This window comes from Nerophis lumbriciformis, linkage group LG20 (assembly GCF_033978685.3).
Source record: "Nerophis lumbriciformis linkage group LG20, RoL_Nlum_v2.1, whole genome shotgun sequence".
Classification (NCBI taxonomy): Eukaryota; Metazoa; Chordata; class Actinopteri; order Syngnathiformes; family Syngnathidae; genus Nerophis; species Nerophis lumbriciformis.
The window spans coordinates 8168133-8184547 of NC_084567.2; the positions used below are offsets into that span (position 1 = coordinate 8168133).

The following is a 16415-nucleotide window of genomic DNA, read 5'->3' on the forward strand; positions in this document are numbered from 1 at the left end:
CGCCCGATTGTAGCTGAGATAGGCTCCAGCGCCCCCCGCGACCCCAAAGGGTATAAGCGGTAGAAAATGGATGGATGGATGGAGAGGAAGACTGGTCAGACGCAACAGTGGCCAAATACTTTTGGCAATATAGTGTACTTTTACCTATTTTCATGTATTGCTTCTTGTTAGTTATGTAACTTATTACCCAGTTCAAGGCTAATCCTCTATTGCCATACCGTTCTAATTTGTTGATTAAGATATTATGATTTGTTGCATCAAACGCTGTTGTTAGATCCGTAAACCGCCTGTTGCATTTAAAGTTTGATTTCTGTTTACTGTTTTAATTGGTTTTACCCTTTAAAATCGTTTTTAATCATATTTATTTTTATATCGTTTTTATATTGGTTTTATATTTATTTATTTTTTTGTTTTTATTCAGTCATTGGTGGAGCTAAGGATAATATTGTAATATTGTTTTTAATATTGTTTTGTTTTTAATATTTTTGTTGTTTAAATGTGCTATATAAATAAAGTGGATTGGATTGTTGCATTTAGGCAACAATCCAATCCACTTTATCCAAACCGAGCTATACCGGGCCAGCAACTTGAGGGTTGCAGGTTCAATCCCAGCTTCCGCCATCCTAGTCGCTGCCGTTCTGTCCTTGGGCAAGACACTCTACCCACCTGCTCCCAGTGCCACTCACACTGGTTTAAATGTAACGTAGATATTGGGTTTCACTATGTAAAGCGCTTTGAGTCACTAGAGAAAAGCGCTACATAAATATAATTCACTTCACTTATAACATCCGCTGTTATTTTGGATCTGTGGATGGATAAAAGTTATTTTAATATTTTAAAGCGATGTTGTTGGTTATTTTGATCTTATCAGATAGTCTGGTGAGCCGTTGTTTCAAAACAAAAGTAAAATGGCTTTATTTTGAAAAAAAAACCGGAAGTTGCTGCATTCAGGCGCATGCGCAATAGAATCACGCAGTGGCAAAGCGAAAAGACCAAGATGGCGGATTGAGCGGCTCTGGCTCGTCGGAGAAGTTTTGAATTTACGACCTTACAGCCGTATAAAGTCACAGAAAATATATATTCTTCAAGATTCGCCTTTTCTAAAAGCCCACGAAACGGAAGTGGAGTATTAAGCGACGCAGTGTTGTCTGAAGTGAAGATAGAAGACGTGATAGAAGATGGACGACTACTGCTATGCTAAGATGGCGACGTCCGCTAAAAGAGAACATGAAAGAGAATCAACTTCCAGCAAATCACCAACGGAGATAAAGACGAAAACTGCAGAAAATTGTGAGTGAGTTGAAGTTTCGTCACCTGAAAGCTATTTCCAGCCCTGGAAAGAGCGTTGATGAGAAATTAGCCGACCTTGTTAAACAGTGTAAACAAAGATTGTTAGCTTGCTCTCACTATCTATTGTTAGTTAAATCTACTCTCTGGTGCAAGCTTGTAGGAACTGGAAGTAACCTCAAGCTGCATTCAAGTGTATCAAATTTTACAATATAAGTCAAGACTTTTGTCCACAAGGTTCAACAGTCAGAAAGTCATCGCCTCAGTAAATGATGCATTTATTAGGGCAGTGTTTTTCAACCAGATACAGCCTAAACCAAAAATAAACAAAAGGTGAGTGCCCCTAAGAAAAGGCATTGAAGCTTAGGGAAGGCTATGCAGAAGTAAACTAAAACTGAACTGGCTACAAAGTAAATAGAATAGAATAGAAAGCACTTTATTGATCCTGGGGGAAATTCAACACCACAGTTCGCTCACAGTAGACAATAAACATTTAGGTATTTTTACATGTGAATAGTATCAGTCTATTATACAGCATTATTCACATGTGAATAACATAAATACAGTCTATTATGCATTTAAAGGGGAACATTATCACAATTTCAGAAGGGTTAAAACCATTAAAAATCAGTTCCCAGTGGCTTATGTTATTTTTCGAAGTTTTTTTCAAAATTGTACCCATCGCGCAATATCCCTAAAAAAAGCTTCAAAGTGCCTGATTTTAACCATCGTTATATACACCCGTCCATTTTCCTGTGACGTCACACAGTGATGCCAATACAAACAAACATGGCGGAAAGAACAGCAAAGTATAGCGACATTAGCTCGGATTCAGACTCGGATTTCAGCGGCTTAAGTGATTCAACAGATTACGCATGTATTGAAACGGATGGTTGTAGTGTGGAGGCAGGTAGCAAAAACGAAATTGAAGAAGAAACTGAAGCTATTGAGCCATATCGGTTTGAACCGTATGCAAGCGAAACCGACGAAAACGACACGACAGCCAGCGACACGGGAGAAAGCGAGGACGAATTCGGCGATCGCCTTCTAACCAACGATTGGTATGTGTTTGTTTGGCATTAAAGGAAACTAACAACTATGAACTAGGTTTACAGCATATGAAATACATTTGGCAACAACATGCACTTTGAGAGTGCAGACAGCCCATTTCAGGCGCGCTAAGAACATATATTTTTCCACGATTTCAGCACTCAGGTTAACCATACCTAAATAGACACAAAATACTGCATTACACAAGACTACCCGAATGTACTCGAATGATTGAAAAAAATTAATGTTTTTAAGCTAAATTATTGGTAAACACAGTTTATGTATAATAATTTACGTAAAACCGCGAGTAATGAATAAAGTTTTCATCAATTAATATATTCTGTAGACATACCCTCATCCGCTCTCTTTTCCTGAAAGCTGATCCGTCCAGTTTTGGAGTTGATGTCAGCATCTGCTTTGAGTGTCGCAGGATATCCACACATTCTTGCCATCTCTGTCGTAGCATAGCTTTCGTCGGTAAAGTGTGCGGAACAAACGACTGACCATTTCGTCGGCTTTCCCCACAGCCTCGTATTTTGAACACATTTCGTCCAATTTCTTGCCACTTTCGCATCTTTGGGCCACTGGTGCAACTTGAATCCGTCCCTGTTCGTGTTGTTACACCCTCCGACAACACACCGATGAAAGTGAGAAAATGGCGGATTGCTTCCCGATGTGACGTCATCTTGTGACGTCATCGCTCCTAGAGCGAATAATAGAAAGGCGTCTAAGTCGCCAAAATTCACCCATTTAGAGTTCGGAAATCGGTTAAAAAAATATATGGTCTTTTTTCTGCAACATCAAGGTACATATTGACGCTTACATAGGTCTGGTGATAATGTTCCCCTTTAAGTACAGTCAAAAAGGAACATATGCATTATACAGTCTGGTGGCTGTTGGTAAACAAAAACAGAATGCTGGATGACAGCAAAGACTTACTGTGGAGCAAAGACAGCGTCCACAAAGTACATCCGAACATGACATGACAGTCAACAATGTCCCCACAAAGAAGGATAAAAACCACTTAAATATTCTCGAATGCTAAAACATAGTAGATGCGGGAAATATCGCTCAAAGGAAGACATGAAACTGCTACAGGAAAATACCAAAAAAAAGAGAAAAAGTCACCAAAATAGGAGCGCAAGACAAGAACCAAAACCCTACACACAAGAAAACAGCAAAAAATGTCGTGATGTGACAGTACACCTACTTTGAGACAAGAGCTATATTGATACATAGTTGGTTATGGTTTAAAGTCATATCCAACAATTGCGACAACGACTTTTTACTGTCAACTGAGTTTAGTTTTTTTAATGATTTCTGCTAGTGGTGTTCTTCTGGATATTTTCAACGCAAAAAATGTGCCTTGGCTCAAAAAAGGTTGAAAAACACTGACGTAGATTACCGTAAGAAATCGTATATCACTCAAAAGTGCAGATTTCAACCATTGAAATACTTTCTATAGTTCAAGACTTACGGTCATTTAAAAACAAAGCACTGCACATCATAATGGCGGTTACAGTTTTGATGCTAAAGGTCTAAAAACAGTATGTAGAACGTCCGGCGGGCAAGATTGACCCGCCGGACGTCAATCCGTCCCACGGGCCACAGGTCTGCTCTAGATCAAAGAGTGAAATAAACTCTGTAAAGTCATTTGCAATCGACTTGGTGCTAAACCGAAGCCGAGTCAGAATGTTGGTTTCCGTAGCCGACATGTAATATCACCAGGAATAAAGTTAACAGTTTTTTGCCACTTTCACAGCCAAATGTGATGGAATATCACGAACAAATACAAGTTAGCACAAAGCGTCAGGCGGACGTACCAACTGGGCCAAGGTCAAAGATACGCTTCTGCTTGGCGCCATATCTAACATAAACAAAATGGTTAGATGCCGCGTTCTAAGTACCACCGTCTCAGACATCACAAAGCAGCTAACTGAGGTCTTGGCAACACACCAAGTGATCAAAGAGCTGATTGTGCATGTGGGTGCCATGGACGTCAGAAACCAACAGTCTGAGATCCTGAAGAAAGACTTTGATAAACTATTTGAGCGTGTTGATAAAGTGGAAATATCTACATTTATCAGTGGACCCCTCCCAAACATGGACAGGGGGATAAACACAATCAGCAGACTGCTTCAGCTGATTGAACACGTGACTGTCCAAAGTCTGGGAGTCCAGAGGACTGCATTTTATGGATAAGTTCAATCTCTCCTGGCAAAGAGAGGATCTGTTTCAAGGGGAAAGGCCCACACCTAAACAGAGGACGAGTGAGACGACTTGACGGATAACCTTCTCCACGCTCTGAGGCATCAGAATAGGCCTGGACTGGATCTTGTGCTGTCACAGAGGAGAGAGAGGGGAAGCGGAAAGAAAACCCTGGCAAAGGACTTTCAGTATCCCTAATACAGGATTCTGATGCTACAACTCCTCTATCGTCATCCCTTTCATCACGGCCCTCACCACAAACATGGATCCCACCTGCTGTGTATACCTACACCCTCCAGAGATGCTTCACTGTCTTTCTCCTCTCCACCGTCACCCATGAGCCTTCCTGACCATCTTGAAAGCTTAGTGAAATCAGAGACATGGCACCATCAAGGATTCTGTCATCAGGAAAATATCGCGCCCCTCTTCCTCCTCAGCCTATTCAACGAACCAACGATGGCCCAGGTTTGCCGTTGTCTAGATCAGTGTTTTTCAACCTTTTTTGAGCCAAGGCACATTTTTTGCATTGAAAATATCCGGAGGCACACCACCAGCAGAAATCTTTAAAAAAACAAAACTCAGTTAACAGTAAAAAGTCCTCGTCGCAATTGTTGGATAAGACTTTAAACCATAACCAACTATGTATCAATATAGCTCTTGTCTCAAAGTAGGTGTACTGTCACAACCTGTCAAATCACGCCATTTTTTTGCTGTTTTCCTGTGTGTAGTGTTTTGATTCTTGTCTTGCGCTCCTATTTTGGTGGCTTTTTCTCTTTTTTTGGTATTTTCCTGTAGCAGTTTCATGTCTTTGAGCGATATTCCCCGCATCTACTATGTTTTAGTAATCAAGAATATTTTAGTTGTTTTTATTCTTCTTTGTGGGGACATTATTGACTGTCATGTCATGTTCGGATGTACATTGTGGACGCTGTCTTTGCCCCACAGTAAGTCTTTGCTGTCATCCAGCATTCTGTTTTTGTTTACTTTGTAGCCAGTTCAGTATTAGTTTCGTTCTGCATAGCCTTCCCTAAGCTTCAATGCCTTTTCTTAGGGGCACTCACCTTTTGTTTATTTTTGGTTTAAGCATTAGACACCTTTTTACCTGCACGCTGCCTCCCGCTGTTTCCGACATCTACAAAGCAATTAGCCACCGGCTGCCACCTACTGATATGGAAGAGTATTACACGGTTACTCTGCCGAGCTCTAGACAGCACCGACACTCAACAACAACACATCATTTGCAGACTATAATTACTGGTTTGCAAATAATATTTTTAACCCAAATAGGTGAAATTAGATCATCTCCCACGGCACACCAGACTGTATCTCACGGCACACTGGTTGAAAAACACTGGTCTAGATTGCTAAGGGCGTCTTTGCTTTACATCACATCAACCAGAGGCCTAATTAGGAAGTGCTCTCTTCTAAAATAATAACTAGTATTGTATCACATAGGGTAGTTAAAGGACTCTATGTGTCCATCATTGTAACTGAGCTACTGTGTGGATCATTAAAGTTTGTCTAAGTCTAAGACAGTTAGATTATCTGATCAGAAAAAAATCCTTTAAAGGGGAACATTATCACCAGACCTATGTAAGCGTCAATATATACCTTGATGTTGCAGAAAAAAGACCATATATTTTTTTAACCGATTTCCGAACTCTAAATGGGTGAATTTTGGCGAATTAAACGCCTTTCTATTATTCGCTCTCGGAGCGATGACGTCACAATGTGACGTTGCATCGGGAAGCAATGCGCCATTTTCTCAAACACCGAGTCAAATCAGCTCTGTTATTTTCTGTTTTTTCGACTGTTTTCCGTACCTTGGAGAAATCATGCCTCGTCGGTGTGTTGTCGGAGGGTGTGTTGTCGTCGGTGTGTTGTCGGAGGGTGTAACAACACGAACAGGGACGGATTCAAGTTGCACCAGTGGCCCAAAGATGCGAAAGTGGCAAGAAATTGGACGTTTGTTCCGCACACTTTACCGACGAAAGCTATGCTACGACAGAGATGGCAAGAATGTGTGGATATCCTGCGACACTCAAAGCAGATGCATTTCCAACGATAAGGTCAAAGAAATCTGCCGCCAGACCCCCATTGAATCTGCCGGAGTGTGTGAGCAATTCAGGAACAAAGGACCTCGGTAGCACGGCAAGCAATGGCGGCAGTTTGTTCTCGCAGACGAGCGAGCTAAACCCCCTGGATGTCTTGGCTCACACCGTCCCTTATGCCACCGAAGATGATCAAGAGAAGAATATCGACCCTAGCTTCCCTGGCCTGCTGACATCAACTCCAAAACTGGACAGATCAGCTTTCAGGAAAAGAGAGCGGATGAGGGTATGTCTACAGAATATATTAATTGATGAAAATTGGGCTGTCTGCACTCTCAAAGTGCATGTTGTTGCCAACATGACGTCACATCGGGAAGCAATCCGCCATTTTCTCAAACACATTACAAACACCGAGTCAAATCAGCTCTGTTATTTTCCGTTTTTTCGACTGTTTTCCGTACCTTGGAGACATCATGCCTCGTCGGTGTGTTGTCGGAGGGTGTAACAACACGAACAGGGACGGATTCAAGTTGCACCAGTGGCCCAAAGATGCGAAAGTGACAAGAAATTGGACGTTTGTTCCGCACACTTTACCGACGAAAGCTATGCTACGACAGAGATGGCAAGAATGTGTGGATATCCTGCGACACTCAAAGCAGATGCATTTCCAACGATAAAGTCAAAGAAATCTGCCGCCAGACCCCCAGGAAAAGAGTGCGGATGAGGGTATGTCTACAGAATATATTAATTGATGAAAACTGGGCTGTCTGCACTCTCAAAGTGCATGTTGTTGCCAAATGTATTTCATATGCTGTAAACCTAGTTCATAGTTGTTAGTTTCCTTTAATGCCAAACAAACACATACCAATCGTTGGTTAGAAGGCGATCGCCGGATTCGTCCTCGCTTTCTCCCGTGTCGCTGGCTGTCGTGTCGTTTTCGTCGGTTTCGCTTGCATACGGTTCAAACCGATATGGCTCAATAGCTTCAGTTTCTTCTTCAATTTTGTTTTCGCTACCTGCCTCCACACTACAACCATCCGTTTCAATACATGCGTAATCTGTTGAATCGCTTAAGCCGCTGAAATCGGAGTCTGAATCCGAGCTAATGTTGCTATAAACTTGCTGTTCTATGCGCCATGTTTGTTTGTATTGGCATCACTGTGTGACGTCACAGGAAAATGGACGGGTGTATATAACGATGGTTAAAATCAGGCACTTTGAAGCTTTTTTTAGGGATATTGCGTGATGGGTAAAATTTTGAAAAAAACTTCGAAAAATAAAATAAGCCACTGGGAACTGATTTTTAATGGTTTTAACCCTTCTGAAATTGTGATAATGTTCCCCTTTAATAAAAGAGAGCAAATGTGAGTGAACCCTAAAAGAGTAAAGCTTTTCCCAAAGGCAGCAATCATAAATAAAGCTTTCATCACATACACAATGTTGACATCTATAGTTATATTTTGATAAAGACAGAGAAAAGCACACTACTCGTAAACGGCGCGTGTAACAACAACAACAAACATGGCTGTAGATGCGAAATTAAATCATGAAATGCAACCACACTCAAGAAAAAAGATGCATATTTATCCGGTAGAGTTGATACCAATGTCCTGGACCCAGTCACACACAAAGAAGTTGTAGAGCTCCATGCTTTTTCAAGTTTTCATCTGTGTAGAATGTCTGGAATTTAATTGTTCGATAAAAATGATGACGCTACTGACGAATAATCGTTGATATCATTGGACAAATATATTTTTTTGATCAAGTATATGGATCTATTCCATTGCATAGTTAGATTGTTTTGCTCGTATCTTCTTTTTGCTTAAAGGGGAACATTATCACAATTTCAGAAGGGTTAAAACCATTAAAAATCAGTTCCCAATGGCTTATTTAATTTTTCAAAGTTTTTTTCAAAATTTTGCCTATCACGCAATATCCCTAAAAAAAGCTTCAAAGTGCCTGATTTTAACCATCGTTATATACACCCGTCCATTTTCCTGTGACGTCACATAGTGATGCCAACACAAACAAACATGGCGGATAGAACAGCAAGTTTATAGCAACATTAGCTCGGATTCAGACTCGGATTTCAGCGGCTTAAGCGATTCAACAGATTACGCATGTATTGAAACGGATGGTTGTAGTGTGGAGGCAGGTAGCGAAAGCGAAATTGAAGAATAAACTGAAGCTATTGAGCCATATCGGTTTGAACCGTATGCAAGCGAAACCGACGAAAACGACACGACAGCCAGCGACACGGGAGAAAGCGAGGACGAATTCGGCGATCGCCTTCTAACCAACGATTGGTATGTGTTTGTTTGGCATTAAAGGAAACTACCAACTATGAACTAGGTTTACAGCATATGAAATACATTTGGCAACAACATGCACTTTGAGAGTGCAGACAGCCCAGTTTTCATCAATTAATATATTCTGTAGACATACCCTCACCCGCACTCTTTTCCTGGGGGTCTGGCGGCAGATTTCTTTGACTTTATCGTTGGAAATGCATCTGCTTTGAGTGTCGCAGGATATCCACACATTCTTGCCATCTCTGTCGTAGCATAGCTTTCGTCGGTAAAGTGTGCGGAACAAACGTCCAATTTCTTGCCACTTTTGCATCTTTGGGCCACTGGTGCAACTTGAATCCGTCCCTGTTCGTGTTGTTACACCCTCCGACAACACACCGACGAGGCATGATGTTTCCAAGGTACGGAAAACAGTCGAAAAAACGGAAAATAACAGAGCTGATTTGACTCGGTGTTTGAGAAAATGGCGGATTGCTTCCCGATGTGACGTCACGTTGTGACGAATATTAGAAAGGCATTTAATTCGCCAAAATTCACCCATTTAGAGTTCGGAAATCGGTTAAAAAAATATATGGTCTTTTTTCTGCAACATCAAGGTATATATTGACGCTTACATAGGTCTCGTGATAATGTTCCCATATAAAGATCTGGGCCCCCTTGTGTAGTTTGCACGCTGCTTGGTTTGGTTGACCACCACTGGTTTTCCACTTCCGGAAAGAAATCACGTCACGGACTACAAGCAATTGACTAGTGATGCACCGAAAGTTTGGTCGCAGAAAAAAGACTTTGCTCACCGAAACCGGATGTCCTGATGACGTTTCCACTTCCACGAATGACGTAGATCGCCCAAAGATGACGAAAACCAAGTCATGTAAACATTGATCCATCATTCTGGCAAGGCATTAAGTAAATGGCTGTGAAACACTACACACACATACAGTACATAGACGAAAGTGGGTAGCGAGTTCAAGGAGAAACATCTCATGGATCATGTCTGAGCTAAATTTTGTTTGTGTTGTTTGTGTTCTGCAGACGTCCAGCAGCTGATTGGTCATCCAGAAGAACGTTCCACTCAGTCAGGAGGGAGCCCCACTTTGAAGCTGGAGACTCCACAGCCACCCCACATTAAAAAGGAAGAGGAGGAACTCTGGATCACTCAGGAGAGAGAGTGTCTTCTAGGACGAGAGGAAGCTGATTACACCAAGTTGCCTCTGACTATTGTCTCTGTGAAGATTGAGGAAGATGAAGAGAAACCCCAAGTAGACAACCTCCTACTGTCGGATAGTGAGACTGAAGACGAGGTTGAAGAACCTTTGAGCAGCGATACAGACTGTGAAGGTGATATGAGGACTCACACTGACAACACACACTCTGAATGCTCTAAAAAGAAGAGCCGTAAAACAGGTTTGAGCTGCTCGGTTTGTGCTAAAAATGGCCTCTCATCCGAGTAGTTTTCATCAGTTCATGCTCATAGACTACAAACTTGACTCTAGATAGTCAAGTTTGACCGTCTTCTCGGCCTCCACCAGAGCCTGAGTGGACCCCCCGCGGGGCCGATCCGAGGACCTCACTAAACCATCCACCCGGTAGTAGCGACGGGTGGTGTGTACAAAGAGCAGGGACTTAATCAGTGCGGGCTGATGACTCGCGCTTACTGGGAATTCATCGTTGATGGGAAACAATTGCAATCCCCAATCCCAATCACGAGTGGAGTTCATGGGATTACCCACGCCTGTCGGCGCAGTGTAAATAAATAAATAAATGGGTCATACTTGTATAGCGCTTTTCTACCTTCAAGGTACTCAAAGCACTTTGACAGTATTTCCACATTCACACACTGATGGCGGGAGCTGCCATGCAAGGCGATAACCAGCAGCCATCAGGAGCAAGGGGTGAAGTGTCTTGCCCAAGGACACAACGGACGTGACTAGGATGGTAGAAGGTGGGGATTGAACCCCAGTAACCAGCAACCCTTCGATTGCTGGCACAGCCACTCTACCAACTTCGCCACGCCGTACCCTAGACACACGTTGGGCTACTCAGTGTGGCGCGCGTTCAGCCCCGGACATCTAAGGGCATCACAGACCTGTTATTGCTCAATCCTGCGTGGCTGAACGCCGCTTGTCCCTCTAAGAAGTTCGAACGGCGACCGCACTGAGCCGGGTAACTAATTATCATGCCAGAGTCTCGTTCGTTATCGTAATTAACCAGACAAATCGCTCCACCAACTAAGAACGGCCATGCACCACCATCCACAGAATCGAGAAAGAGCCATCAATCTGTCAATCCTTTCCGTGTCCGGGCCAGGTAAGGTTCCCCGTGTTGAGTCAAATTAAAGGCCTACTGAAAGCCACTACTACCGACCACGCAGTCTGATAGTTTATATATCAATGATGAAATCTTAACATTGCAACACATGCCAATACGGCCGGGTTAGCTTACTAAAGTGCAATTTTAAATTTTGCCCGAAATATCCTGCTGAAAACGTCTCGGTATTATGACGCCTGCGCGTGACGTCACGGATTGTAGAGGACATTTTGGGACAGCATGGTGGCCAGCTATTAAGTCGTCTGTTTTCATCGCAAAATTCCACAGTATTCTGGACATCTGTGTTGGTGAATCTTTTGCAATTTGTTCAATGAACAATGGAGACAGCAAAGAAGAAAGCTGTAGGTGGGAAGCGGTGTATTGCGGCAGGTGTTGTGCCGGATAACGCACCCCCGCCGTAGAATGCACCCCCTGACTGTTGTGCCGGATAACACAGCCGGTGTTTCATTGTTTACATTACCGAAAGATGACAGTCAAGCTTTACCATTGGCCTGTGGAGAACTGGGACACCAGAGACTCTTACCAGGAGGACTTTGAGTTGGATGCGCAGACGCGGTACCGTGAGTACGCTTCCAAACATTTGATCGCTTGCCCGTACGTGCGTGCCGCTATGTGCATGTCACGTACGTAACTTTGGGGACTTTGGGGAAATACATGTGCTGTATGAACTTTGGGGAGGTGAACAATACTTTGGGCTGTGGGATTGAGTGTGTTGTGCAGGTGTTTGAGTTGTATTGGCGGGTTATATGGACGGGAGGGGGGAGGTGTTTGTTATGCGGGATTAATTTGTGGCATATTAAATATAAGCCTGGTTGTGTTGTGGCTAATAGAGTATATATATGTCTTGTGTTTATTTACTGTTTTAGTCATTCCCAGCTGAATATCAGGTCCCACCCGCCTCTCACAGCATCTTCCCTATCTGAATCGCTCCCACTGCCCTCATCCACAAATCTTTCATCCTCGCTCAAATTAATGGGGAAATCGACGCTTTCTCGGTCCGAATCGCTCTCGCTGCTGGTGGCCATGATTGTAAACAATGTGCGGATGTGAGGAGCTCCACAACCTGTGACGTCACGCTACTCGTCTGCTACTTCCGGTACAGGCAAGGCTTTTTTATCAGCGACCAAAAGTTGCGAACTTTATCGTCGATGTTCTCTACTAAATCCTTTCAGCAAAAATATGGCAATATCGCGAAATGATCAAGTATGACACATAGAATGGACCTGCTATCCCCGCTTAAATAAGAAAATCGCATTTCAGTAGGCCTTTAAGCCGCAGGCTCCACTCCTGGTGGTGCCCTTCCGTCAATTCCTAAACTTGGTGCTAAGCTCTTAACTATTTATCCCAACATGAGGAGCGTATGCACAGGAAGGAATGCTAATGTTCTTTTGTGAATGTGTCCATCAAGAAATGTTATCCGTGGATTGAATCGTTCATACACCGTATCAAACCTTATTGAATCATTCATACTCGAAATGGAATCAAGACAAATCGTTCTGTTTTTATAAATAAATCCTTTATGAATCGTATCGTAAACCATGTATCGAGATACGAATCGAACAAAAAAGATTTACATCCCTAGACCGAACACAGAATGGCACACACACAGGAGAAAGTGTGTAGTGAAATTGGGGAGAAACACATCATGGATCATGTCTGAGATAAAGTGTGTTTTTGTCTTGCAGATGTCCATCAGCTGATTGGTCATCCACAGCCACCCCACATTAAAAAGGAAGAGGAGGAACTCTGGATCACTCAGGAGGGAGAGTATCTTCTCGGACTGCAGGAGGATGATCTCACCAAGTTGCCACTGACTGTTGTCTCTGTGAAGACTGAAGATGATGAAGAGAAACCACAAGCAGACAACCTCTTAGCTCCACTATCAGATAGTGAGGCTGAAGACGAGGTTGAAGAACATCTGAGCAGCGATGAAGGTGATACGAGGACTCACACTGATAAACACTCTGGATGCTCTAAAATGAAGAGTGATAAAAAATGTTTGAGCTGCTCGGTTTGTGCTAAAAGCTTTAATAGAAAAAGCAATTTGACTCAACACATGGTAACACACAGAGGAGAAAAAACATACAATTGTTCTGTTTGTAGTAAAAGTTTTTCTCGAAAGGGCAATTTGACTCAACACATGAAAACACACGCAGAAAAACATTTTTGTTGCTCTGTTTGTGATAAAAGGTTTTTTTTCAGACAAAATTTGACTCGACACATAATGAGACACAAAGTAGGAAAACCATTTAATTGTTCAGTTGGTGGTAAAAACGTTCCTAAAAAGTGCGATTCGACTCAACACACGAGCACCGACACAAGAGAAAAAACATTTAATTGCTCTGATTGTGGTAAAATCTTTCCCCAAAAAAGCAATCTGACCGACCACATGAGAACACACACAGGAGAAAAACCCTTTAATTGTTCGGTTTGCTGTAATAGCTTTTCTCAAAAGAGCCATTTGACTCAACACATAAGAACGCACACAGGAGAAAAACCATTTAATTGTTCAGTTTGTCATGAAAGCTTTTCTCAAAAGAGCAGCTTGAATGATCACATGAGAACACACTCCGGTGAAAAACCATTCATTTGTTCATTTTGTAGTAAAGGATTTTTTTCCAGACAAGGTTTGACCCAACACATAATGAAGCACACAGGAGAAGAACCATTGAATTGTTCAGTATGTGGTAAAAGCTTTCCTAAAGAGAGCAGTATGACTGAACACATGAGAACGCACACAGGAGAAAGACCATTTAATTGTTCAGTTTGTGCTAAAACCTTTTCTCAGAAGGGCAGTTTGACTCAACACATGAGAACACACACAGAAGAAAAACTTTTTAATTGTTCCGTCTGTGGTAAAAACTTTTCTTATAAGAGCAATTTGATTCAACACATGAGAACACACACGGGCGAAAAACCATTTAATTGTTCGGTTTGTAGTAAAATATTTTCTCAAAAGAGCTGTTTGACTGAACACATGAGAACACACACAGGAGAAAAAACATTTAAATGCTGCGTTTGTGGTAAAAGCTTTCCCCACAAAACCAATCTGATTCAACACATGAGAACGCACACAGGAGAAAAACCATTTATTTGTTCAGTTTGTGGTAAAAGCTTTTCTCAAAAGAACAATATGGTTCAACACATGAAAACACACACAGGAGAAGAAAACATTTAATTGTTCAGTCTATCCGTATCCGTCGAGTATAAGTTTTTATATTGTAATAGTGTATTTATAATGTTAAAAAAATACTTGTGGGCCACACTTTGGACACCACTACTCTCAAGCAACAAGTACAAGGACTCTGACAAACCCTGGTTTAATGACAAGTGCCATATTGTCAGATCACAGGAAGCAAAGAGCGTTTATGGGGGCAGAAGGATCACTCTAAGGATTTGTCTCCTCCCCCAAGAGTCAAATTGAATCGTGTTTTTTTTTTTTTTTTTTTTTTTTTTTTTTGAACAGTGATAGACTTTCTTAGAAACTCTGAAACTGTTACCAAAATCCCTTTTCAAACTTTTTCCACAGGCGAGAACAGCACATGTGACATCTTCAGTCTGCTTTAATTGGAATCCTTGCTAAAAAAAAGAAAGTAAATACGCCTGTTTGCCCACAATATGCTGGCCTACACTAAATATTTAGTTTTGATTTTCCTTAAAAACAGATGTAAAATAAACAAAAAGAGGGGCAATATTTTTGTTATTTGAGTGTTTAAATATATTTATTTTCTTCCATTTCATGGGAAATTTATAGAAGGTTATTTAAATTTTTATGAACGCATTGTTACTTTTTTAAGAGACGGTGTTGTTTGTTTTGTGTTTGATGTTTTGTATCAAGTTGTTATCAAAATAAAGATGATGTTAAAAAAGTGTTCATAGGTCTAAAACAGCGTTTTTCAACCTTTTTTGAGGCAAGGCACATTTTTTTCATTAAAAAACCCAGAGGCACACCACCAGCAGAAAACGTTAAACAATGAAACTCCACCAGGTCGTCGTGCCTTATTTTGAGTTTGTTAGTGTTTTCCTGTATAGTGCTCTAGTTCTTGTCTTGCGCTGTTATTTTGGTGGCCCTTCTTGTTTTGTTGGGGTTTTCCTGTAGCAGTTTCATGTCTTCCTTTGAACGCTATTCCCTGCACCAGCTTTGTGTTAGCAAGCAAGGCTATTTAAGTTGTTGCTATCCTTCTTTGTGTGGACATTGTTGATTGTCATGTCATGTACGGATGTACTTTGTGGACGCCGTAAGTTTTTGCTGTCGTCCAGCATTCTGTTTCTGTTTACTTTGTAGCCGGTTCAGTTTTACTTTCGTTTTGCATATTCCTTTCCTTTTCGTTCATTTTTGGTTTAAGCATGACATAACTTTTTACCTGCACGCTGCCTTCCGCTGTGGTCTGCGTATTGGGATCACAACAAACCATCCGCGTCTCACCCGACACATTCCGACTTTTGCAAAGCAATTAAGTACCAGCTGCCACCTACTGACATGGAGTATTACGTGGTTACCCTGCTGAGTTTTACACAGCACAGACACTAAGCAACGGCACATTATTTGCAGATTATAACTAATGATTTGCAACAAATATTTTTTGGACCTGTAAGTTTTTGCTGTCATCCAGCATTCTGTTTCTGTTTACTTTGTAGCCAGTTCAGTTTTACTTTCGTTTTGCATATTCCTTTCCCTTTCGTTCATTTTTGGTTTAAGCATTACATACCTTTTTACCTGCACGCTGCCTCCCGCTGTGGTCTGCGTATTGGGATCACAACAAACCATTGCGTCTCACCCGACACATTCCGACTTTTGCAAAGCAATTAACTACCAGCTGCCACCTACTGACATGGAGTATTATGTGGTTACCCTGCTGAGTTTTACACAGCACAGACACTAAGCAACGGCACATTATTTGCAGATTATAACTAATGATTTGCAACAAATATTTTTTGGACCCGTAAGTTTTTGCTGTCGTCCAGCATTCTGTTTCTGTTTACTTTGTAGCCAGTTCAGTTTTACTTTCGTTTTGCATATTCCTTTCCCTTTCGTTAATTTTTGGTTTAAGCATTACATACCTTTTTACCTGCACGCTGCCTCCCGCTGTGGTCTGCGTATTGGGATCACAACAAACCATCCGCGTCTCACCCGACACATTCCGACTTTTGCAAAGCAATTAACTACCAGCTGCCACCTACT

At 41.7% G+C, this 16415-nt stretch overlaps 1 protein-coding gene across 1 annotated transcript; it reads left to right on the forward strand.

Annotated features, from left to right (window-relative positions):
- Positions 1-983: 983 nt before the first annotated feature.
- Positions 984-14450, forward strand: LOC133619263 (uncharacterized). Its single transcript, XM_061980206.1, has 3 exons — positions 984-1290; positions 9938-10243; positions 12919-14450. The coding sequence occupies exons 1-3, from the start codon at positions 1179-1181 to the stop codon at positions 14409-14411; spliced, it is 1911 nt and encodes a 636-aa protein (XP_061836190.1). The 5' UTR covers positions 984-1178; the 3' UTR covers positions 14412-14450.
- Positions 14451-16415: the final 1965 nt, after the last annotated feature.